Here is a 20,440-nt window from a genome sequence, read left to right as displayed (position 1 = left end):
CAAAGTCCAGGCATTTAATTTAAATTACTGTCCGCCTGTGCCCTGACATGAATGATACTTGATTTGTTGCGGTGTGAGGGGTGTCACCCCCCTGAGGACCAGCACTAAACAGCCAGGAGTGATAGTGAAAGCACCCCAACTATTTGTAAAATCAGTAACGCTCAGTACCTACAAAAAGTTTTAAGAACAGACTGCTGCTTATTAAATTGAATGTTTAAAGAAAAAAGGTATCTTTCTTCCTATCTCCAGTTCGAGAAAGAACAGTGAAGATTGCTAAAGGAACTGGCAATTACCCTTGGGGTTTCAGGATCCAGTTCTCAAAGCCTATCCTTGTGACTGAAGTTGACACAAGTAAGTTGTGTTAGTACTGGTTAATTTCACCTGTGGAAATATATAAAAATTAAATACATAATATTATATACACTGATATAATTATATTATATATAGCTACATGATATAATATGATCTACATAGTACAGAACATCTGTTTTATATTAATTTATAATATTGATGTACACAATAACTTCCTTAATTAGTGGAAAGGTGTTTGAGAGCAAGAACTGCTCATGAGCAACTGTCTTAGAGCCCCTCTATCCCTAGTAGTAAATCAGACTCCACTGCCCTGTCTTCTTCCATGTCAGTTCATACCTTGTGCAAGTGCCTGTATTTTGCTTCCCTCAAGATGTAAAGTCTAAAACTTTTGTGGGCTGACATCCATGAATGACAATAGGCCATTAAAAATTAAAATGAGGATGCAGTGATCCTCCTAATATTTCCAAAAATCTTATTGGCTAGGGACACTTCCACTTGGATCCATGGAGCCATCTGTTAGTCTTGACAGGTGGACTATTAACTTCTTCTGGTAATTATGATGATTGTAAGAAACCCCAAAAGAAACTCCAAAACCCAAGTGAGTGAGCAAAGAATGGCAGATAATTTTCAGAGAAGATGAAATGTAAGGATACTGCTTCTAGAGAAGAATGAGCTAGCTGTACCATGCCTTAATAATGGTGTTGGCACTATCGCTCAGGAATGAGATCTTGGAAGTCACCACTGAAAAGTCTCTGAAATCATTGGCTCTGTGCATAGTGTCAACTTAGAAATGTGACTAAAAGTTGACTCAGTCAGTAACAGCAGAGAGAATGAGACACAGACACTCTGTCATTTTGCTGCTGCCTAAGACCTTGGCTCATCCAAATCGAGAGTACTGTTTGCTCTACTGCTCTGCATCTCAGGACAGGCACAGTAGAATTAGGAAAAGAGCAGAAGGTACAAGAGAATATGATAGATTCTTACTAAAAATAGCAGATACTATGCAAAATGTCATCCCATACAGAGAATGCTAGTGCATGCCTTCTGGCATGGCATCTGAGAATAGTTCTGTCACTATTACCAGCCTTATGTATTAGATTGTCCATTATCCTGACAACACTGAGAAAGACTGTGAATTCAGGAGCATGTGAGTTCATAAGTTCTTTACCTAAGTACAAATAAAATCATACATCATGCATACAATAGCTCTGACACTTACCAATTTATCCCTACCACTTAAAATTAAGTACAGCAACTCACATTTTATATCGCACTTTTATTTGTATGTTGTTTTCAAACACAGTTGCTTTAAAACAGTGACAACATTAAAAAATAAGGTTGTTCAGATGAGCTTGTAGTAAAATTATATTTTCTCAAAATATAACTCATTTCATTGGGAAGAAATTCTTCCCTGTGAGAGTGGTGAGACACTCACACATCTTGCCCAGAGAGGCTGTGGATGCCCCATCCCTTTGAAAGTTCAAGGCAGGGTTGAATGGAACTTTGAGCAACCTGGTCTAGTGGAAGGGGATTGGAACTAGATGGTCTCTTTCAGCTGAAATCATTCTATGATTCTATAATGAATATTTTAATAATATTTTTATAGCCCACTATGGTCATAAAGTCTGGTATGGCATGTTCAAGGCCAGCACAACCCAAAATGTTCTGACATTTACAAATTCTTTTTAATACACATGAGGGTGGACTGGGGTTTTATTGTGCCTGTTTATTGTTAAGCTTTTACTAATCTTATCCCTACAGTTTCTAAACATTCTCAGAAATACACTGAAGGATCACATTTACTGCATCATAGGGTGCAAAATCTTTAAAAGCATACAGTAAATGTTAAGGACGTGAAATAATATTTTTCAAAACTATTATTTTACAGTACATTCAGAATGCTTCTTTATAAATGAGAAGATAAATACTGTATTTGAGAAATTTGTAACTGGGATTTAAGTAACTGTGTATTGGTGCCCATGAATAGAGTATATTTATCACCTCCCTAGTTTGTTTCCATTCCTGGCTTGCATGTGTCTGAGCAGTGTTTTATTAGGAATGCATGTGCTTTGCAATGGTTAACAAATAAACAAAAGGTGAGGCATTAAAAATCTGATTCAGTTCTTCCTTCACTGGGACCTTTTTAACTTACCATGTAATTTCTTCCTAAAGCCAAAAATTCTCAAAATGCTATATCTGAATTCTATTAACCAGCAAAGATAAATATCAATACAGAAGGTACTCTTTTGGGGTTAAATTCAAAGTTTATCAGAATAATAGATATTTTTTCTACTGACTCTACTGAGCTTTGCATCAGATCTTTCTTTGCACTTCAGGCCAAAAAACTCTCAGATACTGAAATGTCTATTTGAATCTTAAAGCATTTAAATCCTAATGGCATTTTAAATGGAATTTTTCCATTGCCAGTGATTATCTAGGGTTGCATCCATATCCAAATCCTGAAGCTTCCTTAACAGATGAGTAACAGGTTGGTCAGTAAAACTTGTTTCACCTCCAAGTTGACATCATGAAGGCCCTAAAACATAATCCTTGATTGGTTGAACAGATACTTGTTTTGCTGAAAAAGTGTGATCATATAGACACACTTGATATCTTAGCAGTAAATAAATTTTTGTGTTTGATTTTTGGTTTTGGTGGTTTTATTTTGTTTGGTTTTGGTTTCATTTCTTTCTCTTTTTCTCTTTTTTTTTTTCTTTCTTTTCTCTTTTTCCCTTTTTCTTATTCTCTTTTTCTTTTTCTCTTTTCTCTTTTGTTTATCTTTTTCATCTTCTTATTCTCTTTTTCTTTTCCTCTTTTCTCTTTTGTTTATCTTTTTCTTCCAGATAGTGCAGCTGAAGAAGCAGGGCTTCAGGTTGGGGATATTCTGATAGCAGTAAATGGAACTGATGTCACCAGCATGCCACATTCAGAAGCTGCAAATCTGGCAAGGAAAGGTAATTCTGAATCACAATAAATTAAATTAATGGGTCAGGTTTTCTGTTGAATGCTCCAAGTTCATCCAGAGAAATGGGGTGATATATGCAACAGAAATCTCAATTAATAGTTTAATCCCTTACTATTTCATAGAGTGGTATTGCCGAGGTAACTTTTTTATCTAGACCTTGTTTTTTAGACATTTTAGAAAATTAGTCCCCAAAGAGCATGTAACTGTAATGGTTTGGCTTTCCTCTTTCAAAGAAAGTGACTCAGAAAGCCCTTAAAGTGACTAGAGAGACACAAATGCCTTATACTTCCTCAGGGAAAGACTTCATACCTTCCTTCTGTTTCTCTGTTTCCAAGATGTGAAGTCTAGTCAGGAGATAGGAGAGTTTATTTCATGAGGCATTCTTTCGTAGCACCACAGAGACAGTCAGGGATATTAGTCCAGTATATCCTTCCCAGAATTGTGATGACTAAAACTCACAGATAGCCATATTTACATGGGGAAAATTAGTTTACTGCTATCCCCGTATTTATCCCAGATAAATTTTTGACAAAGGATCATGGGAAATCCAATAAATTAAAATACTTTACAAGGCAATGACAAATTTGACTTGACACATACTGTTTTATTTAATTATAGAACTGCCATTCACTCTATTTAAGAGAATGTTGAGTGTTTCAGCAGATAAATCTGTGATTACTGGTATTTTCAACTCCTCAGAGAACACCCCCTGGACTGAATCTTGGCACATCAACAACATTCCGAAAATCAAGTGTCCCCCAAAAAGAAACCCAGCAAATGTTTTGCAGATGAAATTGTGTCACAGTCACATTTCTCAATCTTCCTTCAGGCATTACCACCTGCTCTTTGGTGTTGATACAATCAGAATTTCAGGCCTTTAGGGTCAAAATCATAGATATATTGATACTGTCAGCACATATTGTGATGTTGCATCTCATTGATGATGAAGATAACATTTTTTCTTTAATCTTGCAACCCATAATCTCTTCTGAGTCCTTACATTTTGCAAATGATAACTAGAAGCTTTAGCACAGGTTTGCTTCCAGCAGCCATCTTCCTCAGTGAGGGGCACAGAAAAAATTACCATACTCCAAGGCGTGGAAAATGAAGAATTCTCAAGAGCATATGTAAAATGACATAGACTGAAGGTGCCCCTAAGAGCATTTTCAGCAATTTTTCGTTAAACCTCAATTTATGTACACCCATTTGAGCAATGAAATTACTCAAATTACTTCTCCTAACTGATAAAATAGACAAGTACCAAAGATGCTGCTGGCAAAGATAGGTCACAAAAATTTTTTTAGATGTGTCTTCAGATAGCTGGCTCTATTACTAGTTCTCAACACAAAATTAGTTCCATTGCTGAATTTGTGTTAAAAGAAGGCCAAATATCACTTGATTTAATATGCTTTGTCAGCTGCTCTGCTTCCTTTTACTTCTAGAAGCTACACTGGGAGGACATGGGCATGGTATAGAACACTGCCTTCCTTCTCCCTACCCTAGATGGGTATTCAGAAATACTGGCACATTTATAGTTTTGACTTATGTTTTCACATGTAATATTTTAGGTCCTGATATCCTGACGATGATAGTGGGATCAGACATCAGCCGTTACCCCAACACCCCCAAACCTACCTGCCGAGGATATCTGCACAAACGAACGCAATCAGCAATACTGAAGGGCTGGAGAAAGAGGTGGTTTGTGCTGAAACATAGTGGTTACCTACACTATTACAAACACAAGAAGGTGAGTGGCTGGTGAGAAGTCATAATTCAGGAGTGTGTCCTGAATTATGGAGTGTAGCAGTTCTGCACTCAAATTTGCAGATCATTATCTTGACTTATGGTATTAGCAGCATAACATCAATGCTACAGGATTTTGCATGAAGTGTACAAAGGAGGCTTGTTGAATGTTCTTCTACAGTTCTCTATGCACCTTACATTTCCAGCAGAATAGCTGGTAGTCTTGTTTCTCTGCATCTCTCATGGTAGACACATGAGCCATCTAATCAGGAATATGCTGCAGAACCACTGGGTATGCAACACAACAGTCTGGCGAGTGCTTTATTTCAGCACTAGCTATTCTGGTGTCAAAACAAAACCAAGTAAAAAATTTCACACTAAAGAGATGGAAACATGTAGGAAACATTCTTTTGAAGAGATTTCATTTTATCATAACTAGATCCATCATCAAACTCTTGCAACGTAAAAATGCATATCTAGTTATACTTTAAACACTTTCCAGTTTTTGATCAATTAAATATCACAGAGTGTTAGATAAATTGGAGTGAGGATTACAAGGTGCCCCATAATCTTACATTCTCTAAGATTTAATTACAATTTCACTTCTTCCTTTCAACTAGTAGAATTAAATTTCTTTTAATTCATTTGTTCCTCAACTACCTTATTTGTTGCACTAGGAAAATAAATATTTCAATCATGCAAACTCTGTGCATTTGCTTTTTCTTAAAAAGAGTAAATACATTTAAAGCATTGCATAAATATTTTATAGAAATAGCTAACTACTGCTTATTTTCTTGCATTATCCAAGACTAGCACCCTTCAATTACTTTTTAAATTATTTCATGCTGGTTTTTTGCTCTCTGTCCCTGGACTCCAAAGAATACATTTCAGAATATACTGAAATATTGAGGTGCTATTTTAGCAGATGAACACACAAGGATTTTCTTTACTGCCTCATGTGCTTACAGAGTACTCTGAAGAATCATTTAGTAAGAGAGAGAGGGAGCAAGACAGTTAAAACAAATACAGTTCTTCGCTACTGAGAGAACCTAATGCCCAAATGAAATAAGAGGGATCTCAAATGTATTTGTTGGCACTTCTTTCTTTTGGTATGATTTCTCTCAGGATGTAAAAAGAGGACTGCTCATCCCACTTTTTTTCTACAGGAATTACAAACAATATTTTTCATTTAACACAACTTTTTATTGGCAATATTATGTTCCTGATCTTGCCTCAATCTGGAGGAAAAAAAATTTCACTTACTGTATCTAGGAAGTTCTTTGAAATAGTTAATTAAAGGCAAGAATAATTCAGGAATTAAAAAAAAAAAAACTTCAGGAAAAGCTGTCACTATCCAGCAAAATAGCCAGGATATTCAATTTACTCATCTTCATTCTGTTGTTAAGAACATCAGCTTACATTGCTGTATTTCCAGTGACTCCAGCAAGGCCATGCCTGGTTTCCAGTTGTGTAAGAAGACAACTTTTATGTAAGCCTGAAATGCAGAATATAATGTTTTGTAGTGGAGAAAGAAGAGGGTGATTAATTCTCTGCTTGCTCTAAAGGAGCAATGTTTGCTCTTCTAAAAGTACCATTTGCTGCTCATCACAGTAAAGGGGCTGCAAAGTAACCACAAAATGTTTGTAGTGAAGTATAGGACAAATAAGTCTTAATCAGCTTTACATGAGACCAATAAGATAGAAAAAACAATCTACCTCACAGCAGCAGAGCATCACTTCAACCTGTTAAATCTCTAAACTGTCATCAGCAAGTCACTTTTAGAACATGACAGCTAACTTGAAAACCTTAAAATTGGTTGCAGTCTTCAGGATAAAAAAAATACTGGTCTTGTGACTTTATTAAAGAAAAGAAATATAATTTCCAGGACTCAGGAACAAATGGGCCAATAAGGAGTTTAAAGACTGTGGAGCATGCATTTATTTATCATGGGGAAATACCTGCTAGAGTGCTAACAGTGTTTGAGGCTTAATAGGAAAACACAAGGATTAAAAATGCATTATAGTCAAAAATTAGTTTCCTAAAGTTTCTCATTACAAATATCCATCATGTAAGGTGTTCAACAAATTTAATACTGGCTTTTACAAAACCACTAAGTGAAAGTGCCAGTGAAAGCCAGAATTTCCTAAAAAACATTTATAACAAGCTCCTATCTGGTTTTTATCTTGCAGTGTTTCTAGGAATTGTTTTCAGCCCTTTGGACATAAGTAGACCCTGGTAAAGAGGATAGCAAGACAGATAACTAATTTAGCTCCTGAAAGGTAATGAAGAAATAAATATCGTTGTGGTTATCGTCTAGGAGAAACTCTAAAGAGGCCTGTCTCCAACAGGAAAGAGTTATTAACGTATCTCCATGCAAACTTCCTTTCCAGATGTCAGAGATTGATTAATTCTAGTCAAACCAGCTCTATCAGGTCCTTGTATTACTTTTATAATTTATTCCATTTCACTGTCCAATTCCCTCAGCTAAGAATGATGTAGAACTATAGTAGTTAGAAATAAAGATCTAAAGAGTATGGGTTTGTTGCCAGCATTTTGTATGGACTCCAAGTAGGAAAGTCAAAAGAAGAAGCTGTGATAGCAAAGAAGTAGGAGCAGTTACGTTGGAAGGAATAGTCAAGTTGGAAACTATTGCCCTGACAATAGAAAATAGCATGCTTTAGAGATTCAGCTGTAGTGAGAGACTGAACTGTGAATAAAGAGAAAATTGACTTTCCTGTGTAGCCCCAAGTCTCAGAGAAATGGCCTTCATGACAGTTCATGCTGGTAATGCTCTGAAACTACAACATATGCTTTTGAAAAGCACTCTTCCTGTGGCAGCATTGAAGGACAGGAATGTGTTTTTTTGTAATCATATATAATAATGTCACTTTTAAAAAGAGAATTATGATTTGCATTTCTGAAACTCCCAAGTTTAATGCCTCTAGGAAGCCCTTAGGCATATTGTGGGTGACTAAGACAAAGTATCTCAAAGCTGAGGGCAGGTCAGTGAGAACAAAGACATGCATTTCTTATCATCCAAAACAATTACACTCCAACCTGGTAAAAAGCTATTACATCACTTAAATCATTAGATGTTAGGTCATATCCCTGTTTCCATTAGAATAGAACAGAGAAGGAAAAAATGCTTTTAAATTATTTTAATTTCTGTGGTATATGGAGTCCAGTTTTTACACCAAGAAAGAAATCCCCTCCGTGCCATATGCAGAGCCTTCAGAGCATTTCAATCTATGGCAAATATTCAGTCCTTTGTTCTCTTGAACAAGCCTGTGTGTTCATTGCTAAGCCTAATCACTTTATATAAATGGCTTAGCTAGAAATAGATTTAGATCTAAGCCATTGCTCATAGAGGTATCACTGCTATTTGTTCTTCATTCTTGCTTGGAGCTGTATCACCATAGTCTGGAAGCTGCCACTTTATATAGAGCCTGTGTATAATCTGATTTCTTAATGTTTACCATGACTCCCATGGCTCTAGAATGTATTTTTCAGTTGACATTTAAGAACCTGCTGAATCCATTGATTCCAATGCATCCTCTGTATTATTTCTGTTGAGAAATGAGAAATAATGCTAGCTGATGATATATGTGTTAATTTTGGCTTAAAAGATTGCATACCCTGACCCAGAGAAAGTCATACACAGATACATTATTTGATCTGACTCAAGTTGTTCAAAATTTTAACTGAATATTTCTTTCTGTGAGACTTGATCTTGCAAACTGTTCATTACCTTTTGTGGAATTAATTGCAACAAATTAGAAAGAACCAATTGGACCAACTGGAATGTGAAGATTAACCATTCCATGAGACCGTTTGATTGTATTTCATCTGACAGCCAGTATTGTTTGGTGTGTGATAATTGGGTTCTTCAAATCAGAGAAGCTTTTAAATGTTTTTTCCATATTGCTTTGTTCTTCAGTGTATTTATATTCTCTCTAGTTTATATGTAAATTATTTAAAGCAAAACAAAATTAAAAACTAAGTAAATTCATCTCTACTGGCAAAAAATGCCATACAAACTGTTCTGGAATCTAGAGCTCCCTGTTCACTGACATACGCAAGGCCTTTCCTCGAGGGCAAAGGAAATAGATGTAAGGAAAAAGACATAAAAAGCATTTGTTTTTTCTCTGCATTGTTCTCTGCCCAGCTCAAAGAAGGAGTAAACAGGCTTCAGCTGTAATTTCCTTAAAGAACCAAAAAATGAGTCTGCCACAAATACAGTGATTAGAAAAACAGACACAGGGAGAAGAAATTTTCAGTGATATACTAAGCAAGCAGCACCAGACCTCAATGAGAAGCTGGTCAGAGAAAACCAGAAAATAATAGATGGTGAAAATTCCAGCGAGAGTTGTGGACTCATCTGCTATGATGGAGAAAGCTAGGCAAATAAGAAATAAGCAAAAAGAAAAAAAAGTTCCGTTTCCTGTCTCAGTTGAGATGTCTGTTTTAAGAACACTGAGGGACATCCAGGAAGATATTTTTTGAAAGACAGTCAAAATTTGGTCATGCCACTACTGACCTGAAACCAATCTAAACCAGTGACCTCAGGGCAACTGCCTCACACTTCCTACTGCCAGTCTCCCAAGGCAGCCAAGACTTCCTTTTCTGCTGTCTAGCCCTGCTCAGTTTTCATTGTCTTTTAGATTCCTTCTAGGATTTGATATTGTTTTCTGTAAATTTGCTTTCATTCCCTCTTACTAGTAGTTATAGACTATTTTGTGTATTACTTTCAAGTTCATTTCATGGTTACTCATGTCATTACTTTTTGTATTTTTTTGCTACTAATAGCATGAAATGTGCATAGATTTTCTCAGCAGCTTCCTAATGATACATGAAGAAACTTAATTTGTAATTTCAAGCATGTATCATTTCAAGCATGTATAACTGTGCTTGAACAAAACTTGAATGCAATGAATCACTCAGGAAATACGATGAATGGCATTAACTGGAATTCTGGAATTACTTGTACCAAATTAAATAGGACTACATGCGCTACCTTAATGAGCATTTGATACAATATAGGAAGGAGACATCTAACTTTCTATTTTTATTTCTTTCTGATTTCTGTTTCTCATCATTATACATTGTTTAATACTCTAAATTTCTTTTGAAGAAACATTTAACCTAAAACTCAGATCATCTTAGGAAAACCAGCAGTATAGGAATGGTTACTTCAGATGTTTCTCCTGTTCATAGAATAGCATGTACCAGAGAAGCACCTGCTTCCTGCCTTCTACCTAGAAAACTTCATCCATGTTTGATACTGAAGACTGCCTAGAATTCATAAACTAGATGATCACAACCTTGAGGAAAGAAAAAAAAAATTAGTTTAGTGCAGAATGGAACAGTAGTAGTTAAAATCTGAGTTAGTGCATTTAAAATCTGTACAAAACATGATCTTCTCAGTCAGCATCACATAGGTATATTAGGTTCCATAATGGCAGTATCATCAATGGGTTGAACTTTAGTCTCAGGCATAAGAAAATACTTCTATAATTTTTTTTTTTTTAGCAATATACCTTTGGCAATTCTTTTAGCAAAGGGATATTTTCCAAAGGAATGATCTCTTATTCATGAAAGCCACATGATGAAAGCCACCCCTTACAAATATGTGGATGTGACACATAAGTCATGGAGTTAGCAGTGAACAAAGTGGTGCTGGGCTAATGGTTTGACATGATCATTAGGAAGGTCTTTTCCAAGTTTAACAATTCTATGATTCTCTGGTCTGGATTATCAGAGGGAGCACGGCTCTCTATCATTCAGTGAAAGGCATTTGGTCTCCCTTTAAATGCGCCCAATCCATTTTATTCCATTCCTCGATGTATTTGAGACACAGTGGACATAAATAATTCTTGGTGCCACAGAACTTCTACTTACATTCATTCTAGACACCACAGAAAGTGTTTACAAAATAGGTTTATAGGGATATACAGTAATTGTGATCAGTCATTTCAGTATCTAAAGCGACCATTGTCTTCAGGACCATGGACAGGATCCTACTGAAGAATGCCTCCTTGGCACAGCACAGGTTGTGCTTCACTGTAGGAACGGGATTTGGACCCAAATTTGGTTATGCTGTCTTTGCAATGTTATTTTGTGTCTTGAAATCATTATAAGTAAAGGAGTCACACAGCACTGACAATTTGCAGGATTGCCTTCATCTTCTTCAGTTTTACATTAAAAAAATTTAGTTTGGCATTAAAAAAATAGGAAGACAAGGAAATGTAGAAATCGAAGAAATGTATTCATGAATATTTATTTATACTGTTGTCATTATTAGGGACTATTTTATTCTACAGAAGAATTATGTGTAACAAAGTGATATTTCCATGTGCCAGTGAGAATGCAATCAATTATTTAACTATTTAATTCCCACAAGAGCATTTTTTTTCATGGAAAGCTCTTTATGTTTATTTTTAGGCTAAGAAAAAATTACATCAGGCAGTTACAGTTCAGCTCCTTCTGACTAAATTTAATTAATTCCCAGCAATCAACCAGTTTTATTCTGAGACTCCACCATCTGTGTATTTTGCAGATTGCACTCATGATCTTCAGAGCCCCCAGCATTAACTTTCTTTTTTAATTTTATTCCCACCAAATTTGATGCAATTGTTAGAGCTCCGGTCACAGATTGTCAAGGAAAAGGGGCTGAGAATATTTTTTAAAATACAGCCAGAGTTCATTGTCCAGATGTGTGCACTTTTGTTTTGAGTTATGACATGTATTTAAGGAGAGCTGGGCTGGGAAATTGTGGGAATAAACTGCTTCACCTGCCCATGTGCATAAAGGAGCTTAATGGCTCTTTATTGCTAACCACAGGGAAAGAAAGACATTAGCAGTGCCTTTCACTCTCAAAGAGCTTTGATACAATCAGAAGCAAGTAAAAAGGTTTTGAAGTGCTCTGCATTGAAGGTTGTTGTTGTGTGGGAAGGTTTATGAACATAATAATATTTACAGCAACTTTGCAAAGAAACTGAAATTATGCTCATTATTTTCAAGTATAAGTATTTTTTCCTGTATCTGTGCATTTAAGATGAGTGTTTCTGCATAAACCAAAGTGCGACTACTGCATTGATTATCAGAGAGACCTAGGATCCTAAATTCTTCAGTGCACTTTGAAAATCCTGGTGTCACTCAGCTGCACCCTCAATGTTTGGAATATATACACATACCTAGAAAGTTTTTTTGCATGCAGATATGGCTTCTGATGAACCAAAAGCAATTAAGAGAGCAAAAACAGAGACACAAGTTTAGAGGGTGTTTGATTAGTTTCATATTAGCTCTGAACTTTGGGCATTCTTTTTTTCTAATTGCAGGATGAAGGGAAGTGCAGACCCCTGGAAGTAACAAAGCTGGAAGGAGCAGAAATTGGTGTCGACACAAGTCTGGGTAAACCATTTGTTTTTAAATGTATACCTCAAGCTGGAAACAGGATTTTCTACTTTTGTGCAACTTCCAATCAAGAAATGAAGAGGTAAGAAATCCTTCATTTTCATGGCTTCTGTTTTGTTACTCCAGTGTGGGAAGAAGGAGGTTGGATCTTTGGAGGATGTTCACAATACCTACCTTGATCCTTAGGGAAAAAATTAAAAATCTATCAGCAATTTAAGGGAAGATAATGTTTCTATTTCTCAATTGCAGAAGCTTCAAAAATTATTTTTCAGTTTCATAGCTTTTTTTCTTTAAATAAAATCTTTAACATTCACATTTTGTTACCCCCCTGATTTCTTCATTTATCCTGAGAACAAAAACTTCACCCCTATTCTCATGTTTTCTCTCCCACTTTTATATCAAATGGAAATGTAAGTTTTCCTGTGGATGTAAACTTGCTTATCAGTCTCTCTTCTGCCCAACAAGCAGAATAGTGCTAGTAATAAATACAATCCCATCTTCATCTCCTTTTCTGTCTTTCTGTCACATTTTCATTTTAGTATTTTAAAATGCAAATGTGCCACAAAAACATGTTGGTTCTGATAAGAGACCATGTCTTTAGGTTTGACACAGAGAGAGAATTTAAAAATAATGTTTTGCATTTCCCAAAGATAACAGGTGACAAAACAAAGAGATTAAAATCACCCATAATATTTTAAAGAGTTTTTACATTTCCCACTAATTCATTGTCTACATTATAACAAACACAAGGAGAGTAATCATTTAGCCTGACAAGTTGAACTATATTTGAACTATACATTTTGATATGTAGATTCTCCTGTCTGCAATATTGCCTTTATTTATTACAATGTGTTATACAGCAAGCTTTGTGACTTAAATTTTGGAGAGCCAGCAATGTTTAGTTAGATTTAATCCATTTGTTTTTTGACTTAAAGCCTTAAATATGTCCTGAAAATTGTGCATTCCTTTAGATGCTGCATATGCCAGCAAGAATTAGAAGAAGCAGTGAAGCATATTTGTTCTGATCTACCAAATTAATCTATTCTCACTTTTTGTCATATTACAGGTGGCTGGAGGCTATGGATAAAGCAGTGCATCCCATCCATCAGGTAATGCTGTGTTTAGGTGAGAAGCATGTGTACAGCAGATTGTGCAGAAGACTGAGAGAGAGATTAGCTGTGTTTGTACATGGTCAGATGCAGACAACAACATGGAAGCTGCACACTTTTGTTCTGTTGGGCTGTGAACCACTCCCAATCTAAGACCGGTTCATATACAGAATTATGACTCAGCTTATATGCTTTGCTGCGATATGGTGGAATTAATCAAAATACTTCCTCTCCAGATATGAGCAGCTTTAGGCTGGTTTGGAAACATAACATGAAATTATTGTAGCAGGCAGAAAGCAAGGCCTTGTGTTCAGCCTTATGTAATACTGTTCGGTGTAAAAGAAGAAAAGGGCCATATCTTCCTAAGTATTCCCCACATTTCTGCCTTGATTGCAGGCAACCCACTTTTTCCAACAGAATATTGGGTGACAATGAGACATGATTGCTGAGTTCTTATTTTCTGTGTTTTCAGAGATAAAGAAAGATAAGTATGTTGATAAAAATTGACTTAACCATCTCTTTACACTGTTATGTTCTTTGCTGGCCCCTCTGGCTGGGAAAAATACAGTCATAATTGATCTTGAGCTGCTACTTGGAGACGTTACTCAACCCAGCATAATTCAGTATCAATGGTCTCTGGCTTACACCTGAAATGGGAATTGAAAAGCTAATTTTAGTATTTCCAGACTTTGAACCTTAGAGGTCAAAGACATTTTAGTCTGCCCTTTCCTGGCCCCATGGGTCCTACTCTCCTGCTATAGACAAACCACCTTTATAAAAATATGAAAATTGCAAGGTACAAATTAAAAGCTGCATTTATGAGTGAAAAAAAAATTATATGAGTGATTCCTTCACCAGTATTTCATGCTAGGTTTAAAAACAGTGAACGGTATTTCTTGATGCTTTAATACCTTTTGATGTAAAATTGATTGAACATATATTTCTTTTGGCTTTAGCTTTCACATGAGGTTTTAAGTGCGAAACCAAACTTGTTTCCAAGTATATTCTTCCTGAGCATTTCTCAATATGAAGGAATCCACACACTTGAAAACAGCAAAAATAGATCACATAATTGAAAGTGTGTATCCTAACCTAAAGAAACATTAAAACAGCCTGAGCCAAAAAGGATAATAAAGGCTTACACAGACAAAACACATCAAAAGAGTCAATCTTTAGTGTAGCATGCATAAAACTGTTAGATAAAATTTCCAACATTGGACATACTGAAAGATCATTCATGCATTCATCCATTAACAACACAGTAAAAAAAAAGGGAAGGGAAGGGAAGGGAAGGGAAGGGAAGGGAAGGGAAACATTTAGTGTGTGGTAGTGCTTCCATCCAAGTGTGAATGCAATATCCCACTGACAGACACCACGACATTTTCTTTGAAACCCAAAGAGCAGATGGTGAGTTTTCTCTTGCCAGATTATATAAAGACTACTGAGGTCAAGTAATCAACATGACAAATTTAAAAAAAAAACTTCATACAGCTGTGAAATAGACCTGTTTGTACCTAAAAAACATGTACTGAAAAATAAAATAGGTGCAGAAAAGGCAAATCATTATTTTAAGAAGAAACTAGACATTTGGATATTTTCTATCACATACACAGTAATTTCATTTTCAGCATTGAATTTTGTTGTTACAACCCCAGTAGCAGCTCAGCCCTACACAGCTGCCCACTCACTAGCTCCTAGTGTGAAGGGGGAAAGAATCAGAAGACTAAAAGTGAGAAGACTAGTGGGTTGAGATAAGGGCATTTTAAGAGGTGAAGCAAAACCCACACACAGAGGTAGAGCAAACCAAGGGATTCATTCATCCCTTCCCATGGCTGGACAGGTATTCAGCCATCCCCAGGAGAGTAGGGCCTCATCACATGTAATGGGTATTGCCAGCCGGGGGTATATGTACAAATCACAAATGGGACGGGGCTGCTGTGGAACGTGGCTTGAGCTGTTTTATTTTTCAGCATCAGTCTCATTACATGGTTATGACAATGGGAAGATGCTCACATCCTAGGCAGCAGGCAAAGAACTTAATGTTACAACCTACTTTATAAATTTCTTGACCAATCACACAAAGCAAAAGCATATTGACAGTAGTTCTATCCAACCACTATGAGCACACGTACCTTTGGTTAAAACAATGCTTGCTTATTTTGAATCTTGTAAGCCTTAAAACACAATGCACAGAGCTCCATTATTAAGCTTTAGCCTTCCTAATATCTTGATAGATAAACTTTTCTGTAGCTTAGAGAGTTATTCTAGACAAGCGTTAATACACAGACCATTGTTCTATTTGTCCTTGCTTTTCTACATTTTAAATAATTTTTCTGCTGTCCTATCTCATGGCTGCTGCTTAGCTCTAATCACAGTTCTGCTGTCTCTAAGGCTTGCATTTTGCAGCTTCCCAAAACCCTCTGATTTTGTGGATTCCCACAATGCGTACTCAGGAAGTGAAACACCACCACTCCAAACTTCCCCCCGCTTCCATCTTCTTCCCCAAGTTTCATATGCTGAGCATGTTGTATGTTCTGGGATATCCTTGTGGTTGCTTGAGGTCACCTTCCTAGCTGAGTTCCCTCCCAACTCCTTGTGCATCCCCAGCCTCCTTACTAGTGGGGTGAAGGGCAGAAAGCCCTTGGATCAGTTCAAGCCCTCCTCAGCGATAACTAAAACATCCCTGTGTTGTCAACACTGTTTTCAGCCCAAAACCCAAACACAGCCCCATACTAGCTACGGTGAAGAAAATTAACTCTATTCCAGCCAGAGCCAGCACAACTTTTCAGAAGATTTTCACAACAAAAACTAATTTCTTAGCAGAAGACTAGAGCTTGTGTCTTTTCAATACTGGCATGTCCTCCTTAATTTTTTACCAGAACATTTCATTACATAACTTACTTTACAGAACCATGTGTGGGTAGATGTCACACTGCATAACACTACACTCCCACCATTGGCTATTAAGAACCCCGAGTGCCTGGGGCTTCTCCACCAGCTGGACAGGAGCAAAGATGTCTGGATTCAGCACTACTGCATTCTGAAGGATGGTTGTTTGTACTTTTATGCCACTCTCCGGTCTACACCTGCCCAAGGTAGGGATGGCTGCTAGATTTTAATTTATTATTGAAGTAGAAATGTTTCACTTCAGTTTCCAAGTAGAACTTTTACCATCAATGGGAGTTTCTTATCAGGAAATTCATGCTGTTCCATGAAGGTGAATGACTCAGTCTCTTCACTAGCCACCTAATTCCTGACCCTAGTATTTTTTCCTCCCACATTTTTATTTTTTTCTTTCTGAAATTGAGTTATTCTGCACACATTACCTTAGGAGCAGTTATCAGAAACAAGATTCACCCTTCTAAAGCACTTTATGATGGGTTGAGGCAGTCCCACTGATGGTAGTCTCCTGAAAGCTGTCAAATCCTGCATGTTAGGAAGTATCCACAGATATCATGAACTCTGACTGGTTGCCCTGAAACTACCAGGTTTTCACATGACCTTGTTAAAGCTATTCCATCCCTCAATTTGCAAAAGTTTCCTACTGCTGGAGAGCCTGTGGTCCAGGATTCGGCCACAGTCATTTGCAGCTAAAGCTGCCATCTCTCCTGCCACAGCAGGAGAGGGTGGCTGCCTGCTCTCAAAGCAGCAAATGATGCTACTGGGGTCAATTGCAAGCAGAGCTTACTTCACACACAGAGAGGGGATGGCTGAGGACCTGTAAGTGCTTCCTCCCTATGCTAAGGGAGCTGGCAGTCAGAAGAACCAGAAAGAAAATACTTTTCTTTTTACTTGCTAGCCAGTCTTCAGACCAAAAGGGAAAAACTTTTCTTAGCACTTATGCTATTATGATCAGGCAGAAGGTACTCCACTTTCTGTCATTTGCATAACACTCTTCTGTGGAGACCCTGGGGGGCATTCCCTGGTCTAGGGAGACACAAGAAGCTTCCATCAAAAAGCTCTGTTAGACCCCATTGGCTCCTTCCCCTATTCCTACATTCCTGAGCCACATCTATTCCCTATTCCCTGATTGACCCTCATCTTTGTACTGCCCCAAGACTAGGCTCAGCCCCCAGGCCCCTGTAGTTTGGTGCTGGAACCTGAACATCTCACAACATGGCTGAATAAAACATCTGTGGATATTATGCAAAAGCCCTTTCTGCTTCCTTACCCTGGACTATGTTAGCAGCAATTCAGACTGCTACACTCTTCATCTGCCCAAGGCCATACTTACAAATTGACTGAGGATTTCCTCTTTACATTAAACCAAAGCTGAGGTTTCCACATAGAAAAACAATGAATTATCAGAAATCCAGAAATTAGGTTTTATGCATTTATGACCCCGAAGCTTATGTTCCTTCTGCCAAATATTTTCTTTTGGTGTTTAAATATCCTACCACATAAAAATTCTTCTATGTGGGAGTATTTTTTTCTTGTTAGTGCATTTCTTTTCCATTTTCACCACATATTCTCATTCTGTTATATCATTCTCAATGCTAGAACATTAATTTGGTGCTGTTGTGCCTAAATATGAGACTCCCCAAAAATAAAGACTGTTTTCTGCAGGTCTTTCTGGCTATTTACCATGTATGTATAAAGTGAACTTACACCTTAAGTTGCACTGAAGTAAAGTCTGAAGCAAAAAAATTAAATAAAAAGATCAAAGCAAAAAAACAGTTAAAATGAAAATGCCCAGAAGATCAAGTTCTGTCTAATGCATCTCCTTCACAGCTGGGTAATGTGGCCTGCAATGACACCTTAGTTACTAATGGCAGCAGCAGTAACCAAAACTGATTTTAGGCACGTTATTTTTCATGTTGAAATTCATCTCCCTTTAGTTTTTAAAGGAATAAGAAAGAAAGTATCAGTGACAAGAGCCCCCCTTCCAAAGAACATTACAGTAGCTAGAGGCAGCCTCATTAATGGCAGCCAAAAACTAGGAAAAATATTTTGCCATATCCTATTTAATGAAAAGCTAAATAAATCTTTATTGCTCATCATTTGATAGATAAGAAGCCTGTTTAACATTGTTGAGATAATTTTCATAAAAGAAACAGAACTTTCAGATTTTTAAATATAAAGTATATAAAACTCTGTGAAGACACCAATCTGAAAATCCAATTTGCCAGATTTGTTGGTATGCTTGTAATTGGCAGTAATTCTATTAATGGTATCTGCAATGTACATAATGCATACTATTTTATTCTATCCAGGTGGCCTTTACCTGCAGGGTTATGTTGTGAGTGAGCAGTCCCTGGGCTCCAAGAGATCTGTCATTGAACTCAAACCTCCATCCGAAGAATTTAAAACTTTTTACTTATGTGCAGAGAATGTAAATGAAAACAAAAGGTAAACCAAATATTTTTAATTTCTCTTTTTTTTCCAGTTTATTTACCAGACTTTAGGAGACCAGGAATTCTGTAGCTTGGGAAGATCTAGTGACAACTTTGCAGTCTGTTTTTACTTTTCCCCCTAGATTTCCCTTTAGCAGTAGCCTTAGTCAAACTGCAGTAAAACATATCCTGTAACATGTGAGTCATCAGATCTGTTCTTTTCAGTGCTGGAACAACAGCAAGGCTGGCTTGCAGAGGTTTGGAAATAAACCTGGATAAGGTGTTTATCACAATTATGTGTGGGTGATTATACTGAACACAAAAGCTATGGCACTTCTCATTAGTGAAAGTAGAGTGTATATCCTTCTCATTCCCAAGAATTATTGACTTTGATCAATGACCATTGTAATTTAATTAATTTAAGCAAATTGGGCAATGGAAACACATTCTGAAGGTAAATTCCCTCACCATAATCCAGTCAAATTCCAACATCTGTAGGAGTTTTTACCTAAAGCCTATTAATTACACTACCTAGGCTTTAATTTAATGAATAGAAGACAAAGCTTTTCAAGCTTTTCAGTATGTTGGAAAATTGCTGTTAAGCTATATTGTTTTTGTAGCCAACTCCTCCAACTTCTGCATCTCTTCAATCCACTGATTATGAGTACACATAGTAACAGAATTGAATTCCACTTATTAAAGGTGTGTCTCAAAGGGCAGAGAAATGTATACATAACACTTGATCAGGGACAATTGTTGGTCTTTCATTTCTTCTAGGTGGATTACAGCTTTGAAAGCTTCAATTAATAAATGGTTACCCCTACACCAGGCAATCCAAGATTTCATGAACAGACCACTGGAGGAGACAAGGATGTGAGAAGAAAGCTCAGGTTTTCCCCTGTTTCTGTTCTGCATTTAAAATTCCATACTATATCTTCTGAGTCATCTCAAGAGATATTCTAGCAGCAGCTAATCTTTAGCATTGCTACACATTCAGAACTTTTGGAAGCATTAAAAAATAAATGCAAAGCAATGTTGCCTTCTTTGTCACTGTATTTTGTATTTCTACTTCAACTCAGACCACACAAAGAGTCTAGTTTACAACTGTGATGTGACATACATTCCACATGCATTTTGAACTCCCTGCTCGGGGTTTTTTTTTTTTGTGGTTTGTTGGTTTTTTTGGGGTTTTGGTAGATTTTTTGCAAATGCAGTCTTTGCAAAGTGTTCTGTTTTTTCATCCAGATAATTCATATGTAGGTTTACCTATAAGTTTCTAGGTGTTGTGATGCTTGAGACCAGCTGGGTTTACTGAAGGGTTAGCAGCTACATACTATTACATGGAATAAATCTGTACATTTTTATTGTACTATTGTACATTCTGTCTTAATTTTATGATGATTTTGATTTGGTCATCTGCCATCACATCACATCACAGCACATTTGTGAACAGAAATCAATTCAAGAGTCAAATTATTTTTTTCCTCCAAAGCTAGCAGTAAAAGAGAGCAGCATAACTTTTCCTATGAATAAATCTGGATATTCAATTTCCAAGCTTATCAAAA

The 20,440-nt window shown here is 36.7% G+C and overlaps 1 protein-coding gene across 1 annotated transcript in view; it reads left to right on the top strand.

The window, feature by feature from the left end:
* LOC118699681 (uncharacterized) overlaps positions 1-19,948 on the top strand; it is a 29,068-nt gene extending 9,120 nt beyond the window's left edge. Inside the window, exons 5-12 of the mRNA XM_036403777.1 lie at positions 250-351; positions 3,156-3,266; positions 4,846-5,024; positions 12,358-12,515; positions 13,500-13,542; positions 16,451-16,637; positions 18,756-18,891; positions 19,653-19,948. Coding sequence (XP_036259670.1) covers positions 250-351; positions 3,156-3,266; positions 4,846-5,024; positions 12,358-12,515; positions 13,500-13,542; positions 16,451-16,637; positions 18,756-18,891; positions 19,653-19,752 — 1,016 coding nt within the window. The 3' untranslated portion in view covers positions 19,753-19,948. The remainder of the gene's footprint in view (positions 1-249; positions 352-3,155; positions 3,267-4,845; positions 5,025-12,357; positions 12,516-13,499; positions 13,543-16,450; positions 16,638-18,755; positions 18,892-19,652) is intronic.
* Positions 19,949-20,440: the final 492 nt, after the last annotated feature.

The sequence above is a fragment of the Molothrus ater genome, assembly GCF_012460135.2.
Source record: "Molothrus ater isolate BHLD 08-10-18 breed brown headed cowbird chromosome Z unlocalized genomic scaffold, BPBGC_Mater_1.1 matZ_random_MA35, whole genome shotgun sequence".
In the NCBI taxonomy this organism is placed as follows: domain Eukaryota; kingdom Metazoa; phylum Chordata; class Aves; order Passeriformes; family Icteridae; genus Molothrus; species Molothrus ater.
The sequence above is the reverse complement of the archived record's forward strand: the minus strand, read 5'-3'. Positions and strand labels throughout refer to the sequence as shown.